This window comes from Paramisgurnus dabryanus, chromosome 1 (assembly GCF_030506205.2).
Source record: "Paramisgurnus dabryanus chromosome 1, PD_genome_1.1, whole genome shotgun sequence".
Classification (NCBI taxonomy): Eukaryota; Metazoa; Chordata; class Actinopteri; order Cypriniformes; family Cobitidae; genus Paramisgurnus; species Paramisgurnus dabryanus.
Genome location: NC_133337.1, coordinates 1,167,714 through 1,195,486, shown reverse-complemented (window position 1 = coordinate 1,195,486; position 27,773 = coordinate 1,167,714). Strand labels below are relative to the sequence as shown.

Here is a 27,773-nt window from a genome sequence, read left to right as displayed (position 1 = left end):
TGTCAAACCGTTTTAAACGTGTAGGCTACGCTTTCTCAAGCCAACATAAAGTTTGTCTTCAAACTTTACTATCTAGTTATTATTCTTCTTTTTCTGGACACTTTTTCGGCGCGTAACTCGTCCCGCACGGTTTAACGTAGTCCCATGAAAGAGGGCTCAAATCGACCGGATTATTGAGGAGAGGTGTGCTATGACTTTTATAAGCGATCGGGTGCAGGATTTCTGAAAGGGGGGCGAAAAACCACCCGAAAAATCCCATTGACTTAACATTGCGCCCAACTTTGACGAGTCATAGCTCCGCTCGAGGATTTTATAGAAACATGTGGGTTACAACATTTGAAAAGGGTGGTAGGCTCTCTAAGAACATACATCATAATGGGGTGTAAGTTGTACCCCTGGGGTGTAAGAGGTGCCCAAAAATGCCTAATGAAAAGTCAATGGGGCAAAATCCCATAGACTTAACATTGCAAAAATTTTGACGGTCATAGGAACGAGTGAGGATTCCTTAGAAACATGTGGGTTACTAAATTTGAAGAGGGTGGTAGGCTCTGTAAGAACATACATCACATTGGGGTGTAAGTTTTACCCCTGGGGTATAAGAGGCACCCGAAAATTCCCATTGACTTATAATGGGGCAGGAAACATGCCCATATAAGGGAATAAAACAGTTCCAGATGGGATATCTTTGGTTTACAGTGTCGTAGCGATAAGTGGGTGGGCTCATTTTACTCGGGCATCCAATCAGTCTCTCAGGATCATCCCAGAGCTATTAAGCCACGCCCCTAGCAACAATTTTGGGCACCCTAGCAACATCTCCCATAGACTGCCATTATAAAATGCCCAGATGGATATCTTTGCACCACAGTGTCAAAGAGACATAGGGGTGGGCTCATTTTACTCAGGCATCCAATCAGTCTCTCAGGATCCTTACATAGGTATTAAGCCACGCCCCTAGCAACCACTTTTGAGCACCCTAGCAACATAAAATTCAAACAGTTATATCTCAGCATCAGAACATCGTAGAGACACGGGGGTTGGACCGTTTGACTCGTGACTCAGAGTGTAATCATTATGGGATGCCATTTTTTTCCCTAGCAACCAAATACAGTACCCTAGCAACAGAGTAAACAAAGCCTTATATCTCCGCATCAGAACATCGTAGAGACACGGGGGCTGGACCGTTTGACTCGTGACTCAGAGTGTAATCATTATGGGATGCCATTTTTTTTCCCTAGCAACCAAATACAGTACCCTAGCAACAGAGTAAACAAAGCCTTATATCTCCGCATCAGAACATCGTAGAGACACGGGGGTTGGACCGTTTGACTCGTGACTCAGAGTGTAATCATTATGGGATCCCAATTTTTTCCCTAGCAACCAAATACAGTACCCTAGCAACAGAGTAAACAAAGCCTTATATCTCCGCATCAGAACATCGTAGAGACACGGGGGTTGGACCGTTTGACTCGTGACTCAGAGTGTAATCATTATGGGATGCCATTTTTTTCCCTAGCAACCAAATAGAGTACCCTAGCAACAGAGTAAACAAAGCCTTATATCTCCGCATCAGAACATCGTAGAGACACGGGGGTTGGACCGTTTGACTCGTGACTCGGCGTGTAATTACTATGGGATGCCAATTTTTTCCCTAGCAACCAAATACAGTACCCTAGCAACAGAGTGTTATATCTCCGCACCAGAACATCGTAGAGACACGGGGGTTGGACCGTTTGACTAGTGACTCGGCGTGTAATCATTATGGGATGCCAATTTTTTCCCTAGCAACCAATAACAGTACCCTAGCAACAGAGTAAACAAAGCCTTATATCTCCGCATCAGAACATCGTAGAGACACAGGGGTTGGACCGTTTGACTCGTGACTCGGAGTGTAATCATTATGGGATGCCAATTTTTTCCCTAGCAACCAAATAGAGTACCCTAGCAACAGAGTAAACAAAGCCTTATATCTCCGCATCAGAACATCGTAGGGACACGGGGGTTGGACCGTTTGACTCGTGACTCAGAGTGTAATCATTATGGGATGCCAATTTATTCCCTAGCAACCAAATACAGTACCCTAGCAACAGAGTAAACAAAGCATTATATCTCCGCATCAGAACATCGTAGAGACACGGGGGTTGGTCCGTTTGACTCGTGACTCAGAGGGTAATCATTATAGGATGCCATTTTTTTCCCTAGCAACCAAATACAGTACCCTAGCAACAGAGTAAACAAAGCCTTATATCTCCGCATCAGAACATCGTAGAGACACGGGGGTTGGACCGTTTGACTCGTGGCTCAGAGTGTAATCATTATGGGGTGCCATTTTTTCCCTAGCAACCAAATACAGTACCCTAGCAACAGAGTAAACAAAGCCTTATATCTCCGCATCAGAACATCGTACAGACACGGGGGTTGGACCGTTTGACTCGTGACTCGGAGTGTAATCATTATGGGATGCCAATTTTTTCCCTAGCAACCAAATACAGTACCCTAGCAACAGAGTAAACAAAGCCTTATATCTCCGCATCAGAACATCGTAGAGACACGGGGGTTGGACCGTTTGACTCGTGACTCAGAGTGTAAACATTATGGGATCCCAATTTTTTCCCTAGCAACCAAATACAGTACCCTAGCAACAGAGTAAACAAAGCCTTATATCTCCGCATCAGAACATCGTACAGACACGGGGGTTGGACCGTTTGACTCGTGACTCGGGGTGTAATCATTATGGGATGCCAATTTTTTCCCTAGCAACCAAATACAGTACCCTAGCAACAGAGTAAACAAAGCCTTATATCTCCGCATCAGAACATCGTAGAGACACGGGGGTTGGACCGTTTTACTTTTGGGTTGGAGTATAATCATATATTGTCCCGAGAATTTTGCCACGGCAAGCACCACTCACATATTTTCTTCAGGAAATGTACCTATCTAGTTAGTGGTGCTTGCATTTATGCAAAGCATCACTATTACTATTCCTCAAAGATATTATTAGTGGTGCTTGCATTTATGCAAAGCATCACTATTACTATCTTGCATACTTATTATTATTATTATTAGTGGTGCTTGCATTTATGCAAGGCATCACTATTATTATTGCTCATACTTATTATTATATCTTATTCTTATGTCTGCACACTTTTTCGGCGCGTAACTCGTCCCGCACGGTTTGCCACAGTCCCATGAAAGAGGGCTCAAATCGACCGGATTATTAAGGAGAGGTGTGCTATGACTTTTATAAGCGATTGGGTGCAGGATTTTCGAAAGGGGGGCGAAAAACCAACCGAAAAATCCCATTGACTTAACATTGGGCCGAACTTTGACGGGTCATAGCTCCGTTTGAGGATTTTGTAGAAACATGTAGGTTACAACATTTGAAGAGGGTGATAGACTCTGTAAGAACATACATCACATTGGGGTGTAAGCTGCACCCCTGGGGTGTAAGAGGCACCCGAAAATTCCCATTGACTTATAATGGGGCAGGAAACATGCCCATATAAGGGAATAAAAAAGTTCCAGATGGGATATCTTCGCTTTACAATGTCGTAGAGACATGGGGGTGGGCTCATTTTACTCAGACATCCAATCAATTTATCAGGATAGTCCCAGAGCTATTAAGCCACGCCCCTAGCAACCACTTTTAAGCACCCTAGCAACATAAAATTCAAACAGTTATATCTCGACATCAGAACATCGTGGAATCATGGGGGTTGGACCGTTTTACTCATGACTCGGAGGGTAATCACTGGCCGCATCAATGGCCACTCCCAAGCCACGCCCCTAGCAACCAAATTGGAGCACCCTAGCAACCGAATAAACAAATCCTTATTTCTCCGCATCAGAACATCGTAGAGACAGTGGGGTTGGACCATTTTACTTGTGACTCAGAGCGTAATAACTTGCGACATCATTGGCCACTCCCAAGCCACGCCCCTAGCAACCAAATATGAGCACCCTAGCAACCGAATAAACAAAGCCTTATATCTCTGCATCAGAACATCGTAGAATCACGGGGGTTGGACCGTTTTACTCGTGACTCGGAGGGTAATCACTGGCCGCATCATTGGCCACTCCCAAGCCACGCCCCTAGCAACCAAATTGGAGCACCCTAGCAACCGAATAAACAAATCCTTATTTCTCCGCATCAGAACATCGTAGAGACACGGGGGTTGGACCGTTTTACTTGTGACTCGGAGTGTAATCACTGGGCACATCATTGGCCACTCCCAAGCCACGCCCCTAGCAACCAAATACAGTACCCTAGCAACAGAGTAAACAAAGCCTTATATCTCCGCATCAGAACATCGTAGAGACACGGGGGTTGGACCGTTTTACTTGTGACTCGGAGTGTAATCACTGGGCACATAATTGGCCACTCCCAAGCCACGCCCCTAGCCACCAAATACAGTACCCTAGCAACAGAGTAAACAAAGCCTTATATCTCCGCATCAGAACATCGTAGAGACACGGGGGTTGGACCGTTTGACTCATGACTCGGAGGGTAATCACTAGTGCATGCCATTTTTTTCCCTAGCAACCAAATACAGTACCCTAGCAACAGAGTAAACAAAGCCTTATATCTCCGCATCAGAACATCGTAGAGACATGGGGTTTGGACCGTTTGACTCGTGACTCGGAGGGTAATCACTAGTGGATGCCATTTTTTTCCCTAGCAACCAAATACAGTACCCTAGCAACAGAGTAAACAAACCCTTATATCTCCGCATCAGAACATCGTAGAGACACGGGGTTTGGACCGTTTGACTCGTGACTCGGAGTGTAATCACTAGTGGATGCCAATTTTCTCCCTAGCAACCAAATACATTACCCTAGCAACAGAGTAAACAAAGCCTTTTATCTCCACATCAGAACATCGCAGAGACACGGGGGTTGGACCGTTTGACTCGTATCTCGGAGTGTAATCACTAGTGGATGCCAATTTTTTCCCTAGCAACCAAATACAGTACCCTAGCAACAGAGTAAACAAAGACTTATATCTCCGCATCAGAACATCGTAGAGACACGGGGGTTTGACCGTTTGACTCGTGACTCGGAGTGTAATCACTAGTGGATGCCAATTTTCTCCCTAGCAACCAAATACAGTACCCTAGCAACCGAATAAACAAAGCCTTATATCTTCGCATCAGAATATCGTAGAGACATGTGGGTTGAATTGTTTTACTTTTGGCTTGGAGTATAATCATATATTGTCCCCCGAAATTTGCCACGGCAAGCACCACTTCACATTTTCTTCAGGAAATGTACCTATCTAGTTATTATTATTATTCTTTTTCTGGACACTTTTTCGGCGCGTAACTCGTCCCGCACGCTTTGTCGTAGACCCATAAATTAGGGCTCAAATCGACCGGCTTATTGAGGAGAGGTGTGCTATGACTTTTATAAGCGATCGGGTGCAGGATTTCCGAAAGGGGGGCGAAAAACCACCCAAAAAATCCCATTGACTTAACATTGCGCCCAACTTTGACGAGTCATAGCTCCGCTCGAGGATTTTGTAGAAACTTGTGGGTTACAACATTTGAAGAGGGTGGTAGGCTCTGTAAGAACATGGATCACAATGGGGTGTAAGTTGTACCCCTGGGGTGTAAGAGGTGCCCAAAAGTGCCCCAATGAAAAGTCAATGGGGCAAAATCCCATAGACTTACCATTGCAAAAATTTTGACGGGTCATAGGTCCGAGCCAGGATTTCATAGAAACATGTGGGTTACTAAATTTGAAGAGGGTGCTAGACTCTGTCAGGACGTCCCCCACAATGGGGTGTAAGGTTACCATAGCAACCATTTTGGGCACCCTAGCAACCTATACCATAGACTGCCATTATAAAATGCCCGGATGGATATCTTTGCACCACAGTGTCATAGAGACATGGGGGTGGGCTCATTTTACTCAGGCATCCAATCAGTCTCTCAGGATCCTTACAGACTTACTAAGCCACGCCCCTAGCAACCACTTTTGAGCACCCTAGCAACATAAAATACAAACAGTTATATCTCGGCATCAGAACATCGTAGAGACACGGGGGTTGGACCGTTTTACTTGTGACTAGGGGTGTAACAATTGGGCACATCATTGGCCACTCCCGAGCCACGCCCCTAGCAACCAAATTTGAGCACCCTAGCAACCGAATAAACAAAGCCTTATATCTCCGCATCAGAACATCGTAGAGACACGGGGTTTGGACCGTTTTACTTGTGACTCGGAGTGTAATCACTGGGCACATCATTGGCCACTCCCAAGCCACGCCCCTAGCAACCAAATACAGTACCCTAGCAACAGAGTAAACAAAGCCTTATATCTCCGCATCAGAACATCGTAGAGACACGGGGGTTGGACCGTTTTACTTGTGACTCGGAGTGTAATCACTGGGCACATCATTGGCCACTCCCAAGCCACGCCCCTAGCAACCAAATACAGTACCCTAGCAACAGAGTAAACAAAGCCTTATATCTCCACATCAGAACATCGTAGAGACTTGGGGGTTGGACCGTTTGACTCGTGACTCGGAGGGTAATCACTAGTGGATGCCATTTTTTTCCCTAGCAACCAAAAACAGTACCCTAGCAACAGAGTAAACAAAGCCTTATATCTCCGCATCAGAACATCGTAGAGACATGGGGTTTGGACCGTTTGACTCGTGACTCGGAGGGTAATCACTAGTGGATGCCATTTTTTTCCCTAGCAACCAAATACAGTACCCTAGCAACAGAGTAAACAAAGCCTTATATCTCCGCATCAGAACATCGTAGAGACACGGGGGTTGGACCGTTTGACTCATGACTCGGAGGGTAATCACTAGTGGATGCAATTTTTTTCCCTAGCAACTAAATACAGTACCCTAGCAACAGAGTAAACAAAGCCTTATATCTCCGTATCAGAACATCGTAGAGACACGGGGGTTGGACCGTTTGACTCGTGACTCGGAGGGTAATCACTAGTGGATGCCATTTTTTTCCCTAGCAACCAAATACAGTACCCTAGCAACAGAGTAAACAAAGCCTTATATCTCCGCATCAGAACATCGTAGAGACACGGGGTTTGGACCGTTTGACTCGTGACTCGGAGTGTAATCACTAGTGGATGCCAATTTTCTCCCTAGCAACCAAATACATTACCCTAGCAACAGAGTAAACAAAGCCTTTTATCTCCACATCAGAACATCGCAGAGACACGAGGGTTGGACCGTTTGACTCGTATCTCGGAGTGTAATCACTAGTGGATGCCAATTTTTTCCCTAGCAACCAAATACAGTACCCTAGCAACAGAGTAAACAAAGCCTTATATCTCTGCATCAGAACATCGTAGAGACACGGGGGTTGGACCGTTTTACTTTTGGCTTGGAGTATAATCATAAATTGTCCCCTGAAACTTGCCACGGCAAGCACCACTCACATTTTCTTCAGGAAATGTACCTATCTAGTTATTATTATTCTTCTTTTTCTGGACACTTTTTCGGCGCGTAACTCGTCTCGCACGGTTTGGCGTAGTGCCATGAAAGAGGGCTCAAATCGACCGGATTATTGAGGAGAGGTGTGCTATGACTTTTATAAGCGATCGGGTGCAGGATTTCCGAAAGGGGCGCGAAAAACCTCCCGAAAACGTCCCATTGACTTTACATTGCGTCGAACTTTGGCAGGTCATAGCTCCACTCTAGGATTTTGTAGAAACATGTGGGTTACAGCATTTGAAGAGGGTGGTAGGCTCTGTAAGAACATGGATCACATTGGGGTGTAAGTTGTACCCCTGGGGTGTAAGAGGTGCCCAAAAGTGCCCTAATGGAAAGTCAATGGGGCGAAAATCCCATAGACTAACATTGCCAAAAAAATTTGACAGGTCATAGGTCCGAGCCAGGATTTCATAGAAACATGTGGGTTACTAAAATTGAAGAGGGTGCTAGACTCTGTCAGGACGTACCCCACAATGGGGTGTAAGGTTACCATAGCAACCATTTTGGGCACCCTAGCAACCTATACCATTGACTGCCATTATAAAATGCCTAGATGGATATCTTCGCACCACAGTGTCATAGAGACATGGGGGTGGGCTCATTTTACTCAGGCATCCAATCAGTCTCTCAGGATCCTTACAGACTTACTAAGCCACGCCCCTAGCAACCACTTTTGAGCACCCTAGCAACATAAAATACAAACAGTTATATCTCTGCATCAGAACATCTTAGAGACACGGGGGTTGGACCGTTTTACTTGTGACTAGGGGTGTAACAATTGGGCACATCATTGGCCACTCCCAAGCCACGCCCCTAGCAACCAAATTTGAGCACCCTAGCAACCGAATAAACAAAGCCTTATATCTCCGCATCAGAACATCGTAGAGACACAGGGTTTGGACCGTTTTACTTGTGACTCGGAGTGTAATCACTGGGCACATCATTGGCCACTCCCAAGCCACGCCCCTAGCAACCAAATACAGTACCCTAGCAACAGAGTAAACAAAGCCTTATATCTCCGCATCAGAACATCGTAGAGACACGGGGGTTGGACCGTTTTACTTGTGACTCGGAGTGTAATCACTGGGCTCATCATTGGCCACTCCCAAGCCACGCCCCTAGCAACCAAATACAGTACCCTAGCAACAGAGTAAACAAAGCCTTATATCTCCACATCAGAACATCATAGAGACACAGGGTTTGGACCGTTTTACTTGTGACTCGGAGTGTAATCACTGGGCTCATCATTGGCCACTCCCAAGCCACGCCCCTAGCAACCAAATACAGTACCCTAGCAACAGAGTAAACAAAGCCTTATATCTCCACATCAGAACATCATAGAGACACGGGGGTTGGACCGTTTTACTTGTGACTCGGAGTGTAATCACTGGGCACATCATTGGCCACTCCCAAGCCACGCCCCTAGCAACCAAATACAGTACCCTAGCAACAGAGTAAACAAAGCCTTATATCTCCGCATCAGAACATCGTAGAGACACGGGGGTTGGACCGTTTTACTTGTGACTCAGAGTGTAATCACTGGGCTCATCATTGGCCACTCCCAAGCCACGCCCCTAGCAACCAAATACAGTACCCTAGCAACAGAGTAAACAAAGCCTTATATCTCCGCATCAGAACATCGTAGAGACATGGGGGTCGGACCGTTTGACTCATAACTCGGAGGGTAATCACTAGTGGATGCCATTTTTTTCCCTAGCAACCAAATACAGTACCCTAGCAACAGAGTAAACAAAGCCTTATATCTCTGCATCAGAACATCGTAGACACATGGGGTTTGGACCGTTTGACTCGTGACTCGGAGGGTAATCACTAGTGGATCCCATTTTTTTCCCTAGCAACCAAATACAGTACCCTAGCAACAGAGTAAACAAAGCCTTATATCTCCGCATCAGAACATCGTAGAGACACGGGGGTTGGACCGTTTGACTCATGACTCGGAGGGTAATCACTAGTGGATGCAATTTTTTTCCCTAGCAACCAAATACAGTACCCTAGCAACAGAGTAAACAAAGCCTTATATCTCCGCATCAGAACATCGTAGAGACACGGGGGTTGGACCGTTTGACTCGTGACTCGGAGGGTAATCACTAGTGGATGCCATTTTTTCCATAGCAACCAAATACAGTACCCTAGCAACAGAGTAAACAAAGCCTTATATCTCCGCATCAAAACATCGTAGAGACACGGGGGTTGGATCGTTTGACTTTTGGCTTGGAGTATAATCATAAATTGTCCCACGAAACTTGCCACGGCAAGCACCACTCACATTTTCTTCAGGAAATGTACCTATCTAGTTATTATTATTATTATTCTTTTTCTGGACACTTTTTCGGCGCGTAACTCGTCCCGCACGCTTTGTCGTAGACCCATAAATTAGGGCTCAAATCGACCGGCTTATTGAGGAGAGGTGTGCTATGACTTTTATAAGCGATCGGGTGCAGGATTTCCGAAAGGGGGGCGAAAAACCACCCAAAAAATCCCATTGACTTAACATTGCGCCCAACTTTGACGAGTCATAGCTCCGCTCGAGGATTTTGTAGAAACATGTGGGTTACAACATTTGAAGAGGGTGGTAGGCTCTGTAAGAACATGGATCACAATGGGGTGTAAGTTGTACCCCTGGGGTGTAAGAGGTGCCCAAAAGTGCCCCAATGAAAGGTCAATGGGGCAAAATCCCATAGACTTACCATTGCAAAAATTTTGACGGGTCATAGGTCCGAGCCAGGATTTCATAGAAACATGTGGGTTACTAAATTTGAAGAGGGTGCTAGACTCTGTCAGGACGTCCCCCACAATGGGGTGTAAGGTTACCATAGCAACCATTTTGGGCACCCTAGCAACCTATACCATAGACTGCCATTATAAAATGCCCGGATGGATATCTTTGCACCACAGTGTCATAGAGACATGGGGGTGGGCTCATTTTACTAAGGCATCCAATCAGTCTCTCAGGATCCTTACAGATTACTAAGCCACGCCCCTAGCAACCACTTTTGAGCACCCTAGCAACATAAAATACAAACAGTTATATCTCGGCATCAGAACATCGTAGAGACACGGGGGTTGGACCGTTTTACTTGTGACTAGGGGTGTAACAATTGGGCACATCATTGGCCACTCCCAAGCCACGCCCCTAGCAACCAAATTTGAGCACCCTAGCAACCGAATAAACAAAGCCTTATATCTCAGCATCAGAACATCGTAGAGACACGGGGTTTGGACCGTTTTACTTGTGACTCGGAGTGTAATCACTGGGCACATCATTGGCCACTCCCAAGCCACGCCCCTAGCAACCAAATACAGTACCCTAGCAAAAGAGTAAACAAAGACTTATATCTCCGCATCAGAACATCGTAGAGACACGGGGGTTGGACCGTTTTACTTGTGACTCGGAGTGTAATCACTGGGCACATAATTGGCCACTCCCAAGCCACGCCCCTAGCAACCAAATACAGTACCCTAGCAACAGAGTAAACAAAGCCTTATATCTCCGCATCAGAACATCGTAGAGACACGGGGGTTGGACCGTTTTACTTGTGACTCGGAGTGTAATCACTGGGCACATCATTGGCCACTCCCAAGCCACGCCCCTAGCAACCAAATACAGTACCCTAGCAACAGAGTAAACAAAGCCTTATATCTCCACATCAGAACATCGTAGAGACATGGGGGTTGGACCGTTTGACTCATCACTCGGAGGGTAATCACTAGTGGATGCCATTTTTTCCCTAGCAACCAAATACAGTACCCTAGCAACAGAGTAAACAAAGCCTTATATCTCCGCATCAGAACATCGTAGAGACATGGGGTTTGGACCGTTTTACTTGTGACTCGGAGTGTAATCACTGGGCACATCATTGGTCACTCCCAAGCCACGCCCCTAGCAACCAAATACAGTACCCTAGCAACAGAGTAAACAAAGACTTATATCTCCGCATCAGAACATCGTAGAGACACGGGGGTTGGACCGTTTTACTTGTGACTCGGAGTGTAATCACTGGGCACATAATTGGCCACTCCCAAGCCACGCCCCTAGCAACCAAATACAGTACCCTAGCAACAGAGTAAACAAAGCCTTATATCTCCGCATCAGAACATCGTAGAGACACGGGGGTTGGACCGTTTTACATGTGACTCGGAGTGTAATCACTGGGCACATCATTGGCCACTCCCAAGCCACGCCCCTAGCAACCAAATACAGTACCCTAGCAACAGAGTAAACAAAGCCTTATATCTCCACATCAGAACATCGTAGAGACATGGGGGTTGGACCGTTTGACTCATGACTCGGAGGGTAATCACTAGTGGATGCCATTTTTTCCCTAGCAACCAAATACAGTACCCTAGCAACAGAGTAAACAAAGCCTTATATCTCCGCATCAGAACATCGTAGAGACATGGGGTTTGGACCGTTTGACTCGTGACTCGGAGGGTAATCACTAGTGGATGCCATTTTTTCCCCTAGCAACCAAATACAGTACCCTAGCAACAGAGTAAACAAAGCCTTATATCTCCGCATCAGAACATCGTAGAGACACGGGGGTTGGACCGTTTGACTCATGACTCGGAGGGTAATCACTAGTGAATGCAATTTTTTTCCCTAGCAACCAAATACAGTACCCTAGCAACAGAGTAAACAAAGCCTTATATCTCCGCATCAGAACATCGTAGAGACACGGGGGTTGGACCGTTTGACTCGTGACTCGGAGGGTAATCACTAGTGCATGCCATTTTTTCCCCTAGCAACCAAATACAGTACCCTAGCAACAGAGTAAACAAAGCCTTATATCTCCGCATCAGAACATCGTAGAGACACGGGGTTTGGACCGTTTGACTCGTGACTCGGAGGGTAATCACTAGTGGATGCCATTTTTTTCCCTAGCAACCAAATACAGTACCCTAGCAACAGAGTAAACAAAGCCTTATATCTCCGCATCAGATCATCGTAGAGACACGGGGGTTGGATCGTTTGACTCGTGACTCGGAGGGTAATCACTAGTGGATGCCATTTTTTCCTTAGCAACCAAATACAGTACCCTAGCAACAGAGTAAACAAAGCCTTATATCTCCGCATCAGAACATCGTAGAGACACGGGGGTTGGATCGTTTGACTCGTGACTCGGAGGGTAATCACTAGTGGATGCCATTTTTTTCCTTAGCAACCAAATACAGTACCCTAGCAACAGAGTACACAAAGCCTTATATCTCCGCATCAGAACATCGTAGAGACACGGGGGTTGGACCGTTTGACTCATGACTCGAAGGGTAATCACTAGTGGATGCCATTTTTTCCCTAGCAACCAAATACAGTACCCTAGCAACAGAGTAAACAAACCCTTATATCTCCGCATCAGAACATCGTAGAGACACGGGGTTTGGACCTTTTGACTCGTGACTCGGAGTGTAATCACTAGTGGATGCCAATTTTCTCCCTAGCAACCAAATACATTACCCTAGCAACAGAGTAAACAAAGCCTTTTATCTCCACATCAGAACATCGCAGAGACACGGGGGTTGGACCGTTTGACTCGTATCTCGGAGTGTAATCACTAGTGGATGCCAATTTTTTCCCTAGCAACCAAATACAGTACCCTAGCAACAGATTAAACAAAGCCTTATATCTCCGCATCAGAACATCGTAGAGACACGGGGGGTTTGACCGTTTGACTCGTGACTCGGAGTGTAATCACTAGTGGATGCCAATTTTCTCCCTAGCAACCAAATACAGTACCCTAGCAACCGAATAAACAAAGCCTTATATCTTCGCATCAGAATATCGTAGAAACATGTGGGTTGAATTGTTTTACTTTTGGCTTGGAGTATAATCATATATTGTCCCCCGAAATTTGCCACGGCAAGCACCACTCACATTTTCTTCAGGAAATGTACCTATCTAGTTATTATTATTATTATTCTTTTTCTGGACACTTTTTCGGCGCGTAACTCGTCCCGCACGCTTTGTCGTAGACCCATAAATTAGGGCTCAAATCGACCGGCTTATTGAGGAGAGGTGTGCTATGACTTTTATAAGCGATCGGGTGCAGGATTTCCGAAAGGGGGGCGAAAAACCACCCAAAAAATCCCATTGACTTAACATTGCGCCAAACTTTGACGAGTCATAGCTCCGCTCGAGGATTTTGTAGAAACATGTGGGTTACAACATTTGAAGAGGGTGGTAGGCTCTGTAAAAACATGGATCACAATGGGGTGTAAGTTGTACCCCTGGGGTGTAAGAGGTGCCCAAAAGTGCCCCAATGAAAAGTCAATGGGGCAAAATCCCATAGACTTACCATTGCAAAAATTTTGACGGGTCATAGGTCTGATCCAGGATTTCATAGAAACATGTGGGTTACTAAATTTGAAGAGGGTGCTAGACTCTGTCAGGACGTCCCCCACAATGGGGTGTAAGGTTACCATAGCAACCATTTTGGGCACCCTAGCAACCTATACCATAGACTGCCATTATAAAAATGCCCGGATGGATATCTTTGCACCACAGTGTCATAGAGACATGGGGGTGGGCTCATTTTACTCAGGCATCCAATCAGTCTCTCAGGATCCTTACAGACTTACTAAGCCACGCCCCTAGCAACCACTTTTGAGCACCCTAGCAACATAAAATACAAACAGTTATATCTCGGCATCAGAACATCGTAGAGACTCGGGGGTTGGACCGTTTTACTTGTGACTAGGGGTGTAACAAAGGGGCACATCATTGGCCACTCCCAAGCCACGCCCCTAGCAACCAAATTTGAGCACCCTAGCAACCGAATAAACAAAGCCTTATATCTCCGCATCAGAACATTGTAGAGACACGGGGTTTGGACCGTTTTACTTGTGACTCGGAGTGTAATCACTGGGCACATCATTGGCCACTCCCAAGCCACGCCCCTAGCAACCAAATACAGTACCCTAGCAACAGAGTAAACAAAGCCTTATATCTCCGCATCAGAACATCGTAGAGACACGAGGTTTGGACCGTTTTACTTGTGACTCGGAGTGTAATCACTGGGCACATAATTGGCCACTCCCAAGCCACGCCCCTAGCAACCAAATACAGTACCCTAGCAACAGAGTAAACAAAGCCTTATATCTCCGCATCAGAACATCGTAGAGACACGGGGGTTGGACCGTTTTACTTGTGACTCGGAGTGTAATCACTGGGCACATCATTGGCCACTCCCAAGCCACGCCCCTAGCAACCAAATACAGTACCCTAGCAACAGAGTAAACAAAGCCTTATATCTCCACATCAGAACATCGTAGAGACATGGGGGTTGGACCGTTTGACTCATGACTCGGAGGGTAATCACTAGTGGATGCCATTTTTTTCCCTAGCAACCAAATACAGTACCCTAGCAACAGAGTAAGCAAAGCCTTATATCTCTGCATCAGAACATCGTAGAGACATGGGGTTTGGACCGTTTGACTCGTGACTCGGAGGGTAATCACTAGTGGATGCCATTTTTTCCCTAGCAACCAAATACAGTACCCTAGCAACAGAGTAAACAAAGCCTTATATCTCCGCATCAGAACATCGTAGAGACATGGGGTTTGGACCGTTTGACTCGTGACTCGGAGGGTAATCATTAGTGGATGCCATTTTTTTTCCCTAGCAACCAAATACAGTACCCTAGCAACAGAGTAAACAAAGCCTTATATCTCCGCATCAGAACATCGTAGAGACACGGGGTTTGGACCGTTTGACTCGTGACTCGGAGTGTAATCACTAGTGGATGCCAATTTTTTCCCTAGCAACCAAATACAGTACCCTAGCAACAGAGTAAACAAAGCCTTATATCTCTGCATCAGAACATCGTAGAGACACGGGGGTTGGACCGTTTTACTTTTGGCTTGGATTATAATCATAAATTGTCCCCTGAAATTTGCCACGGCAAGCACCACTCACATTTTCTTCAGGAAATGTACCTATCTAGTTTATAATTATTATTCTTCTTTTTCTGGACACTTTTTCGGCGCGTAACTCGTCCCGCACGGTTTAACGTAGTCCCACGAAAGAGGGCTCAAATCGACCGGATTATTGAGGAGAGGTGTGCTATGACTTTTATAAGGGATCGGGTGCAGGATTTCTGAAAGGGGGGCAAAAAACCACCCAAAAAATCCCATTGACTTAACATTGCGCCCAACTTTGACAGGTCATAGCTCCGCTAGAGGATTTTATAGAAACATGTGGGTTACAACATTTGAAGAGGGTGGTAGGCTCTGTAAGAACATGGATCACAATGGGGTGTAAGTTGTACCCCTGGGGTGTAAGAGGCACCCAAAAATTCCCATTGACTTATAATGGGGCAGGAAACATGCCCATATAAGGGAATAAAATAGTTCCAGATGGGTTATCTTTGCTTTACAGTGTCGTAGAGATAAGTGGGTGGGCTCATTTCACTCGGGCATCCAATCAGTCTCTCAGGATCATCCCAGAGCTATTAAGCCACGCCCCTAGCAACAATTTTGGGCACCCTAGCAACATCTCCCATAGACTGCCATTATAAAATGCCCAGATGGATATCTTTGCATCACACTGTCACAGAGACATGGGGGTGGGCTCATTTTACTCAGGCACCCAATCAGTCTCTCAGGATCCTTACAGAGGTATTAAGCCACGCCCCTAGCAACCACTTTTGAGCACCCTAGCAACATAAAATTCAAACAGTTATATCTGGGCATCAGAACATCGTAGAGACACGGGGGTTGGACCGTTTGACTCGTGACTCAGAGTGTAATCATTATGGGATGCCAATTTTTTCCCTAGCAACCAAATACAGTACCCTAGCAACAGAGCAAACAAAGCCTATTATCTCCGCATCAGAACATCGTAGAGACACGGGGTTTGGACCGTTTGACTCGTGACTCAGAGTGTATTCATTATGGGATGCCAATTTTTTCCCTAGCAACCAAATACAGTACCCTAGCAACAGAGTAAACAAAGCCTATTATCTCCGCATCAGAACATCGTAGAGACATGGGGGTTGGACCGTTTGACTCTTGACTCGGAGTGTAATCATTATGGGATGCCAATTTTTGCCCTAGCAACCAAATACAGTACCCTAGCAACAGAGTAAACAAAGCCTTATATCTCCGCATCAGATCATCGTAGAGACACGGGTGTCGGACCGGTTGACTCGTGACTCGGAGTGTAATCATTATGGGATGCCAATTTTTCCCTAGCAACCAAATACAGTACCCTAGCAACAGAGTAAACAAAGCCTTATATCTCCGCATCAGAACATCGTAGAGACACGGGGGTTGGACCGTTTGACTCGTGACTCGGAGTGTAATCATTATGGGATGCCAATTTTTTCCCTAGCAACCAAATACAGTACCCTAGCAACAGAGTAAACAAAGCCTTATATCTCCCCATAAGAACATCGTAGAGACACGGGGGTTGGACCATTTGACTCGTGACTCGGAGTGTAATCATTATGGGATGCCAATTTTTGCCCTAGCAACCAAATACAGTACCCTAGCAACAGAGTAAACAAAGCCTTATATCTCCGCATCAGATCATCGTAGAGACACGGGTGTTGGACCGGTTGACTCGTGACTCGGAGTGTAATCATTATGGGATGCCAATTTTTCCCTAGCAACCAAATACAGTACCCTAGCAACAGAGTAAACAAAGCCTTATATCTCCGCATCAGAACATCGTAGAGACACGGGGGTTGGACCGTTTGACTCGTGACTCAGAGTGTAATCATTATGGGATGCCAATTTTTCCCTTGTAACCAAATACAGTACCCTAGCAACAGAGTAAACAGAGCCTTATATCTCCGCATCAGAACATCGCAGTGACACGGGGGTTGGATTGTTTGACTCGTGACTCGGAGTGTAATCATTATGGGATGCCAATTTTTTCCCTAGCAACCAAATACAGTACCCTAGCAACATAGTAAACAAAGCCTTATATCTCCGCATCAGAACATCGTAGAGACACGGGGGTTGGACCGTTTGACTCGTGACTCAGAGTGTAATCATTATGGGATGCCAATTTTTCCCCTAGCAACCAAATACAGTACCCTAGCAACAGAGTAAACAAAGCCTTATATCTCCGCATCAGAACATCGTAGAGACACGGGGGTTGGACCGTTTGACTCGTGACTCAGAGTGTAATCATTATGGGATGCCAATTTTTTCCCTAGCAACCAAATACAGTACCCTAGCAACAGAGTAAACAAAGCCTTATATCTCCGCATCAGAACATCGTAGAGACACGGGGGTTGGACCGTTTGACTCGTGACTCAGAGTGTAATCATTATGGGATGCCAATTTTTTCCCTAGCAACCAAATACAGTACCCTAGCAACCGAATAAACAAAGCCTTATATCTCCGCATCAGAACATCGTAGAGACACGGGGTTTGGATCGTTTTACTCGTGACTGGAAGTATGATCATATACTGTCCCCAGAAATTTGCCACGGCAAGCACCACTCACATTTTCTTCAGGAAATGTACCTATCTAGTTATTATTATTCTTATGTCTGCACACTTTTTCGGCGCGTAACTCGTCCCGCACGGTTTGCCATAGTCCCATGAAAGAGGGCTCAAATCGACCGTTTTATTTAAGAGATGGTGGCTATGACTTTTATAAGCGGTCGGGTGCAGAATTTCCGAAAGGGGGGCGAAAAACCACCCGAAAAATCCCATTGACTTAACATTGCGCCCAACTTTGACGAGTCATAGCTCCGCTCGAGGATTTTGTAGAAACATGTAGGTTACAACATTTGAAGAGGGTGGTAGACTCTGTAAGAACATGGATAACAATGGGGTGTAAGTTGTACCCCTGGGGTGTAAGAGGTGCCCAAAAATGCCCAATGAAAAGTCAATGGGGCAAAATCCCATAGACTTAACATTGCAAAAACTTTGACGGGTCATAGGTCCGAGCGAGGATTTCATAGAAACATGTTGGTTACTAAATTTGAAGAGGGTGCTGGACTCTGTCAGGACGTACCCCACAATGGGGTGTAAGGTTACCCTAGCAACCATTTTGGGCACCCTAGCAACCTATACCATTGACTGCCATTATAAAATGCCTAGATGGATATCTTTGCACCACAGTGTCATAGAGACATGGGGGTGGGCTCATTTTACTCAGGCATCCAATCAGTATCTTAGGTTCCTTAAAGACTTACTAAGCCACGCCCCTAGCAACCACTTTTGAGCACCCTAGCAACATAAAATACAAACAGTTATATCTCGGCATCAGAACATCGTAGAGACACGGGGGTTGGACCGTTTTACTTGTGACTCGGAGTGTAATCACTGGGCACATCACTGGGCCCATACATGTGTGTATGTAAGAACATACATCACAATGGGGTGTAAGCTGTACCCCTGGGGTGTAAGAGGCACCCGAAATTTCCCATTGACTTATAATGGGGCAGGGAACACGCCCATATAAGGGAATAAAATCTTTCCAGATGGGATATCTTTGCTTAACAGTGTCGTAGAGATAAGTGGGTGGGCTCATTTTACTCCGGCATTCAATCAGTCTCTCAGGATCATCTCAGAGCTATTAAGCCACGCCCCTAGCAACCACTTTTGAGCACCCTAGCAACATCTCCCATAGACTGCCATTATAAAATGCCCAGATGGATATCTTTGCAGCACAGTGTCATAGAGACATGGGGGTGGACTCATTTTACTCAGGCATCCAATCAGTCTCTCAGGATCCTTACATAGGTATAAAGCCACGCCCCTAGCAACCACTTTTGAGCACCCTAGCAACATAAAATTCAAACAGTTATATCTCGGCATCAGAACATCGTAGAGACACGGGGGTTGGACCATTTTACTTGTGACTCGGAGTGTAATAACTAGCCACATCATTGGCCACTCCCAAGGCACGCCCCTAGCAACTAAATTTGAGCACCCTAGCAACAGAATAAACAAAGCCTTATTCTTCGCATCAGAACATCGTAGAGACACGGGGGTTGGACCGTTTGACTCGTGACTCGGAGTGTAATAACTAGCCACATCATTGGCCACTCCCAGGCCACACCCCTAGCAACCAATAATGACAAGCCTAGCAACCGAATAAACAAAGCTTTATATCTTCGCATCAGAACATCGTAGAGACACAGGGGTTGGACCGTTTGACTCGTGACTCGGAGTGTATTCACTAGTGGATGCCATTTTTTCCCCTAGCAACCAAATACAGTACCCTAGCAACCGAATAAACAAAGCCTAATATCTCCTCATCAGAACATCGTAGAGACATGGGGGTTGGACCGTTTGACCCGTGACTCGGAGTGTAATGACTGGTGGATGCAATTTTTTTCCCTAACAACCAAATACAGTACTCTAGCAACGGAATAAACAAAGCCTTATATCTCCACATCAGAACATCATAGAGACATGGGGGTTGGACCGTTTGACTCGTGACTCGGAGTGTAATCACTAGTGGATGCCAATGTTTTCCCTAGCAACCAAATACAGTACCCTAGCAACCAAATAAACAAAGCCTTATATGTCTGCATCAGAACATCGAAGTGACACGGGGGTTGGACCGTTTTACTTTTGGCTTGGAGTATAATCATAAATTGTCCCTCGAAATTTGCCACGGCAAGCACCACTTCACATTTTCTTCAGGAAAAATCCCATAAACTTAACATTGCGACAAACTTTGACAAGTCGTAGCTCAGACCTAGGATTTCACAGAAACTTGTGACTTGCCACATTTGAAGAGGCTGGCAGGCTCTGTAAGAACATACATCACAATGGGGTGTAAGTTGTACCCATAGGGTGTAAGAGGCCCCCAAATTTCCACATAGACTTATAATGCGGCAGGAATCATGCCCATATAAGGAAATAATAATGTCCCAGATGGGATATCTTTGCAACGCAGTGTCATAGAGACATGGGGGTGGGCTCATTTTACTCAGGCATCCAATCAGTCCCTTAGGATCCTTATTGAGCTATTAAGCCACGCCCCTAGCAACCATTTTGGGCACCCTAGCAACAATTCCCATAGACTGCCATTATAAAATGCTCAGTTGGATATCTTTGCAGCACAGTGTCATAGAGACATGGGGGTGGGCTCATTTTACTCAGGCATCCAATCAGTCTCTCACCATCCATATTGAGGTATTAAGCCACGCCCCTAGCAACCAAATATGAGCAGCCTAGCAACATAATAAACAAAGCCTTATATCTCTGGATCCGAACATCATAGAGACATGGGGGTTGGGTCTTTGGGTCATATTAGCTTCATGCTAGCTTCATGCTAAGTCATACTAGCTTCGTGCTAGTTTCATGCTTGCTTTATGCTAATTTCATAATAAATCTTGCTAACTTAATGCTAAATCATGCTAGCTTCATGTTAAATCTTGTTAGCTTCACGCTTAATCATGCTAGCTTCATGCTAATCATGCTAACATTATGTAAATCATGCTAGCATCATGTTAATCATGTTAACATCATGCTAACATCATGCTAGCATCATGCTAGCTTCATGTTAATCATGCTATCATCATGCTAGCTTCATGCTAATTATGTTAACATCATGCTAGCTTCATGCTAATCATGCTAGCTTCATTATTTATGCTAACATCATGCTAGCTTCATGCTAATTATGCTAGCATCATGCTAGCTTCGTGCTAATCATGCTAACATCATGCTAGCTTCATGCTATTCATGCTAACATCATGCTAATCATGCTAGCTTCATGCTAATCATGCTACCATCATGCTAGCTTCATGCTAATCATGCTAGCATCATGCTAACTTCATGCTAATCATGCTAGCATCATGTTAGCTTCATTCTAATCAAGCTAACATGATGTTAGCTTCATGTTAATCATGTTAGCATCATGCTAGCTTCATTCTAATCATGCTAGCATGATGTAAGCTTCATGCTAATCATTTTAGCATCATGCTAGCTTCATTCTAATCATGCTAACATCATGCTAGCTTCATGCTAATTATGCTAACATCATGCTAGCATCATGCTAATCATGCTATCATCATGCTAGCTTCATGCTAATCATGCTAGCATCATGCTAGCATCATGCTAACATCATGCTAATCATGCTAGCATCATGCTAATTATGCTAGCTTCATGTTAATCATGCTAACATCATGCTAACTTCATGTTAATCATCCTAGCATCATGTTAGCTTCATTCTAATCATGCTAGCATGATGTTAGCTTCATGTTAATCATGTTAGCATCATGTTAGCTTCATTCTAATCATGCTAGCATGATGTTAGCTTCATGCTAATCATGTTAACATCATGCTAGCTTCATTCTAATCATGCTAACATCATGCTAGCTTTATGCTAATTATGCTAACATCATGCTAGCATCATGCTAATCATGCTATCATCATGCTAGCTTCATGCTAATCATGCTAGCATCATGTTAATTATGTTAGCTTCATGCTAATCATGCTACCATCATGCTAACTTCATGCTAAATCATGTTAACTCATGGTAGCTTCTTATTTCATCATGATAATTTTTTTAAATCATGCTTGCTTCACAATAAAACTTGTCAACAGCCAGGTAAACTACTAGACTAAATTTCTTTTACATTTCTGTCAATCAACTTTTTTGCATTTTCATGCACTGGTGATTCCTTGGGAATTGCATTTCTAGTTAATTATTATTGTTACTTACTTGGTCAATAACTCAAAATAGTATTCAAATAACCAACAATCACAACGGGAAGCTTGTCCACTTTATCCGCGGAATAAGAGCGTGTTCTTTTAATGAAGTTTATTTAACTAAGTTCGGGAGGAGCATGGTCATGTGATCCAACCAATCAGCGTGAAGAGGTGCTTATGAATAGCAGTCCCTCACCTCTGTACCGTGAGTTTTTTGCAGCATCCCTTCTCCACCCCATCACCTCACTCTTGGCTAGTTTTATTTATCCCAGTTAAGAAGGGGGGAGTACTCTGTGTTCGGGTTAAAATTTCCGAGCTTGGAGCCCTGCCCACAGACAGCACCCCAAATATGCTTTATCTCATTTCCTATCGATTACATGTTAATGCAAGCTCGTGAAACAGCAGCAAGTGTTTATTAAAAGTAAAATTGACAGAAATTTGGTATATACACATATTGTAATTAGTGTACCACAAACAGACTCCTAAATGCAGTAAATTACACCACACCATTAATAAATCAATGTGTGTGTTTCTAGGTAAAGCAGATCTTACTGGACATCGGCTGTTGCATTGTAGGACAGACAGAGACATTGGTGCCTGCAGACCGGGTTCTCTATGCCCTCAGAGATGCCACATCAACTGTAGACAGTCTTCCTCTCATCACAGGTGAAATAAACCTGAATGATTTCCCAATGTGAAGTTAAATGAAAATGTACTCTGCTTCTCTTGACTTTGCTACTCTTGTGTACAGGCTCCATCATTTCTAAGAAAGGAGCAGAAGGTCTGAATGCACTTGTATTGGATGTAAAGTTTGGCAGGGCTGCTTTGTATAAAGATTTGGACAGTGCACGCCATCTTGCCCAGTCACTGGTAAAATACTTTATGGATCCGAGACATTACAATTAAGGGTGTTTTCACACCTAGTTTGTTTGAGCCCTCCAAACGCTCTCGGAGCAGTTCAGTGTGTATATGTGAACAAAGTGATCTCAGACCCACCTAAAATGACCCAAAAGCGAACCGAACTCAGACCACGTTCTTTTTGACGTGTGAAAGCAATGAGGTCCCAGTCAGCTTCAAGTGTCGTTTTTACATGTATCAGTTCTTATGAAGTTGTGATGTTAACAAGAAAGGATCTGAGATCACTTCAGTTCTAAAGAGGACCGGGAAGAATCGGGTCCTCTTTTGAGTCCACTATATTGTGAACACCAAAAAGACTGAGGTCACATTCGGCTAGGTCCTTTTCTGGTTCACTTTAAGTGTAATAATAATAATAATTCATTACATTTATATAGCGCTTTTCTGCAGCACTCATAGCACCTCAACCACCACCAATGTGCAGCATCCTGATGATGCGACGGCAGCCATATTGCGTCAGAACGCCCACCACACACCAGCTTATTAGTGGAGAGGAGACAGAGGGATATAGCTAATTAGCATGAGGGGATGATTAGTAGGTCAACGGGTAAGTTTGGCCAGAATGCCCGGGCACACCCCTACTCTTTTCGAAGGACATCCTGGGATTTTTAACGACCCCAGAGTCATGTGTATGTTAACTATATGTGAAAGCACCCTAATATCCACATATCCATGCACCCGTTTAATACCTGTTACCATTTTTGCACATTATTTTGTGTCCCTGTGCACACAGGTAACTGCAGGCAACAACCTGGGTATAACAACAGGGGCGATACTTAGCCGAATGAACGCTCCGATTGGTCGATGTGTGGGAAATGCAGTTGAGGTGTGTGAAGCCCTCGAGTGTCTTAAAGGACGGGGGCCAGATGACCTAAATGAACTAGTTTTAACTTTAGGTAAAAGAGTTTTTCAACATACTTCAGATAACAGGCTCATATGTGCAATGCTTTAGCCAACATGACAATTAATTTGCACTCTGCAACGTTCGAATGTATTTAGGTGGGTACTTATTGTGGATAAGTGGCCACTCTCCAACATTAGAGAATGGGAAAAATATGATTCTCCAAAAACTAATGAACAGAGAAGCCCTGAAAAAGTTCCAGGCTATGTTGGTGGCCCAGGGTGTGACTGAAGATGCTGCCCATTCCCTGTGCGCAGATGACACAGACTACTTTAAGCACATGAAGAGAGCAGCACATCAAACAGAGCTTAAAGCACAACATGATGGTAATTATATTCCGTGATCTCATTTGAAAACCTAATATGTTAATCACTTTTACATAACACTAACACGATTACAAACAGATCACACCGAGCTATTAATATTCACTGTCAGTAGCATTGTTGCACATTGCTGCACATTCCCAGAAATCAACACCTCTCATTTCAGTGACAATCACTGTGTGCATGTGTGACATCTTTTGATTGGCAGGAACGGTTTTAGAGATTGATGGCATGGCAGTGGCCAAGGTGCTGCACAAGTTAGGGGCGGGACGTAATGAACCTGGTGAGAAAATCGATCACAGTGTGGGAGCGGAGATTTTGGTAGACATGGGACAGCAGGTAACTAAAGGTTAGTACTCTTTGTTAGAATGCAATGCAAACATACAGTACTACATTCTGCAGAGTATATGCACTTTGTACTTATTGTTTTTACGTTTGTGACAAAGTATTCATTATGCAATAATGACTTCAGACACTAGTGTGTGACAATATCCATGTGGCATACTCCATACAGCATAAAAACTGCAGAAATAAAGAGTATTATGGTACAGTAATACTGTACACCACCAAGTCTTTAATAAAAGCACTTGCTAAATGCCGAAATATAAATCTTTCTGTCATTTTATACTGTTTGTAATAACTGAACACTGTGCATTGGCAGGTCAATCCTGGATCAGGATTCATCACAATAGCCCAGAACTGTATATACACCAACATTTTGACCTTCAGAAAGCTTTGGTTTTTGGCAGCAGTGACGAATTCAAGACAGAGTCACGTGTAGCGGAATTTATCCATCCCAGATAATACCAAAATACAAAAACAAAAAATTATTTCAGAAGGTTTAAGTGTACAAAAGCATGGTACTGTATATGTAAAGTACCAGGATGTTAAATTGATACCAAGTAGGACTTGGCATGGCAAGCCAGGCACTACAAACTAAAGATTATTGAACTTTGAGAACTTCGAAAGCCATCTGGGAAATCTTTAAACGTGTTTGCTTACCAGTGGCCTCTAAAATATTACTGTAGCCCAGGGCTGCTCAATATCCACCTGCCTTCAAAGTTCAGTCAAAACTTTAATGATACTCACCTGAAGCAACTAAACAAAACTTTAGGGTTAAACTGGGAATTACAGCGGTGCTGAAATTGAATTTTGCAGGAAGGTGGATCATCTGAAGAATGCGCACAAAAACAATGAAATCCTCAGTTAAGAAACTTTGTATAAATGTTTATGTTAGTATCCAAATATTTATATGTGCAAATAAATTGTATCTTTGTATTTCTACTGCATCAAGATGCTTTCAGCCTGGGCAGTTACATTGAGATGTGATGTACTGAAATTATGAGATAATTAATAAATTCACCAGCTTAGTTTATACTCAAATATTTTTTTTCTTTAAAACACATTACTTTCTTTGTATTTGTTGAATAAATGAAATTATTCCGATTTTTTAGTGTTGGGTTAAATGAATGTTGCTGCCACCTAGTGGGATGTTATTTTAACTAGCATCAGGGCCCGGTTTTTCAAAAGCAATCCACTAGGATTTTGGATAACGGATCGGATCAAATCTTGAAAATGGGTTTTTCAAAAGAAAAAAAAGGATTACATAATCGGATTAGATCACGTAGGTCGAAGGTGGATTCAGCGTGGATTTCATGCCAAAAATGTAATGAAAACTTAAAAAATGTATCAAATAATACTATATTTGGATCATGCAGTATCTTACAAGATTATTTATCTATAAGGTTTTAATTTTATTTAATTTATATATATATATATATATATATATATATATATATATATATATATATATATATATATATATATATATATATATATATTCAGTGTTTGTGTTGTAGGTCTCAGATGAGCGGACTGCTGGAAGAGAATGGGGTGGGGTTTTTCTTGTTTTTATTTTTTTAAATGTGTGTGTTTTCATTTCAAATAAAAAATATAGCTGTAGACAGCGATACGGGGCCAAGCAACAATGGTCCTGCAACACGCAACGAAGCTGAAAGGACATGCAATTGAAGAATGCAATGTAGCAGATATGTATGGGAACTATCACAGGACTCAGAGATGAGAATGAACATAATGAAAAAATAAAAATTTTGAAGTATAATATTTATGTGCATGTTGAAAGAAGGACCGATTAGTCCAATGCTGACCTAGAAAACAATTGAACCACTAAAGCATCATACATGTTACACATGAGACTTAAACCAAAAGAGCACAAACGAAATAATACCTGTTAAAATAATAAAGTAAAATACAAATAATGAATTGAAGCTTTTGACTCTAAAGTAAAAGACTTAAATTGCTGCCCTAGCCAGGATTTGAACCCATGATCTCCAAGTGTCATGCCTGTCACTCATCTGGTTGAGCTACAGGGGAGACATACATACAGACAGCTGCTTAAGTGCTGATTGCTGAAGTGACAATGTGTATGTTCAAGTTTGGAGAGATTTTTCTCAAGAAGAGAATATTTTTTAATATCCCCTGTAGGTAGTCAAACCTGTTCGAACATTTGACTCTACATGACACAAATTTGTCAACCATTTTGATTGCCGCCGTATGGTGGATTTGAACCCACAACCTCTGGATTTCATGCCCATCACGCATTTGGTTGAGCTACTGGGAAGGCAAGATTACCCCATCAAATATTCTCCATAGAAGTTTAGTTCATTAAATGGTTTAAAAGTTATTCCTGTTGACAAATGTATTACTTTTGAACAAAGATAAATATCAAAATTATGTTTGGTCATTTCTATGTGGCTCGGTCCAAAGATAATCTGAGCCAAATTGTGTAACAATTCAACAAACACTGCAAAAGTAGTAGCAAAAAAACTGAATACTGTACTTTTCAAAATGGCCGCTACTGCATATTTGAACTGGTGATGATGCTTGGCCACCAAATTACTGCAAGCCGTGCAGAACATGGACAGACTGGTTGAGAATAATAGGTGAGAATAAACTCAAAACAAATATTAATAGAAAAACATAACACATGCATCAGACGAGATTCGAACCCTCAACCTCTGAGTTTTGATGCATGCATTTAGTAGATTGCGCTACACAGGCAGTGCAGCTAGCCAAGGTTTTCAGACCTGCAAGCATTCAAATGGCCCAATCAAGGAAGGTGCAGACATGACATTGCAGAGCAGAAATAACAAAATTACAATTTATATGAGAATCAGATAGTTTAAGTGAGAACAGTTAAAGTTTAAGTCAAGAAAAACATGTTGCATAGGAATGCACAACATGTTATAATACAGTCATAATAATTTAATATGACAAAGAGACAATGTCACAGGGACAGTCAACTTTGGAGAGGTATTTCTCGGGAATGGCAGAGAATATAAAAAATGTGTTTGGTCATTTCTATGCGGATTGCTCTAAAGTTTATGTGAGCAGAGCCTGGCATAAAATAGACTTAATTTGCAAAAGTAGTAGCGAAAAAAATACTTCACATATGCTATGAAATAAGACATGAACAGAATGTTGAAAACTGACAAATGAGATTTCGTTG

At 43.5% G+C, this 27,773-nt stretch overlaps 1 protein-coding gene across 1 annotated transcript in view; it reads left to right on the top strand.

Annotated features, from left to right (window-relative positions):
- The window catches only part of tymp (thymidine phosphorylase), a 274,045-nt gene extending 248,284 nt beyond the window's left edge, over positions 1–25,761 (top strand). Inside the window, exons 5-10 of the mRNA XM_065265577.2 lie at positions 22,642–22,771; positions 22,857–22,975; positions 23,754–23,916; positions 24,020–24,247; positions 24,453–24,593; positions 24,906–25,761. Coding sequence (XP_065121649.1) covers positions 22,642–22,771; positions 22,857–22,975; positions 23,754–23,916; positions 24,020–24,247; positions 24,453–24,593; positions 24,906–25,048 — 924 coding nt within the window. The 3' untranslated portion in view covers positions 25,049–25,761. The remainder of the gene's footprint in view (positions 1–22,641; positions 22,772–22,856; positions 22,976–23,753; positions 23,917–24,019; positions 24,248–24,452; positions 24,594–24,905) is intronic.
- Positions 25,762–27,773: the final 2,012 nt, after the last annotated feature.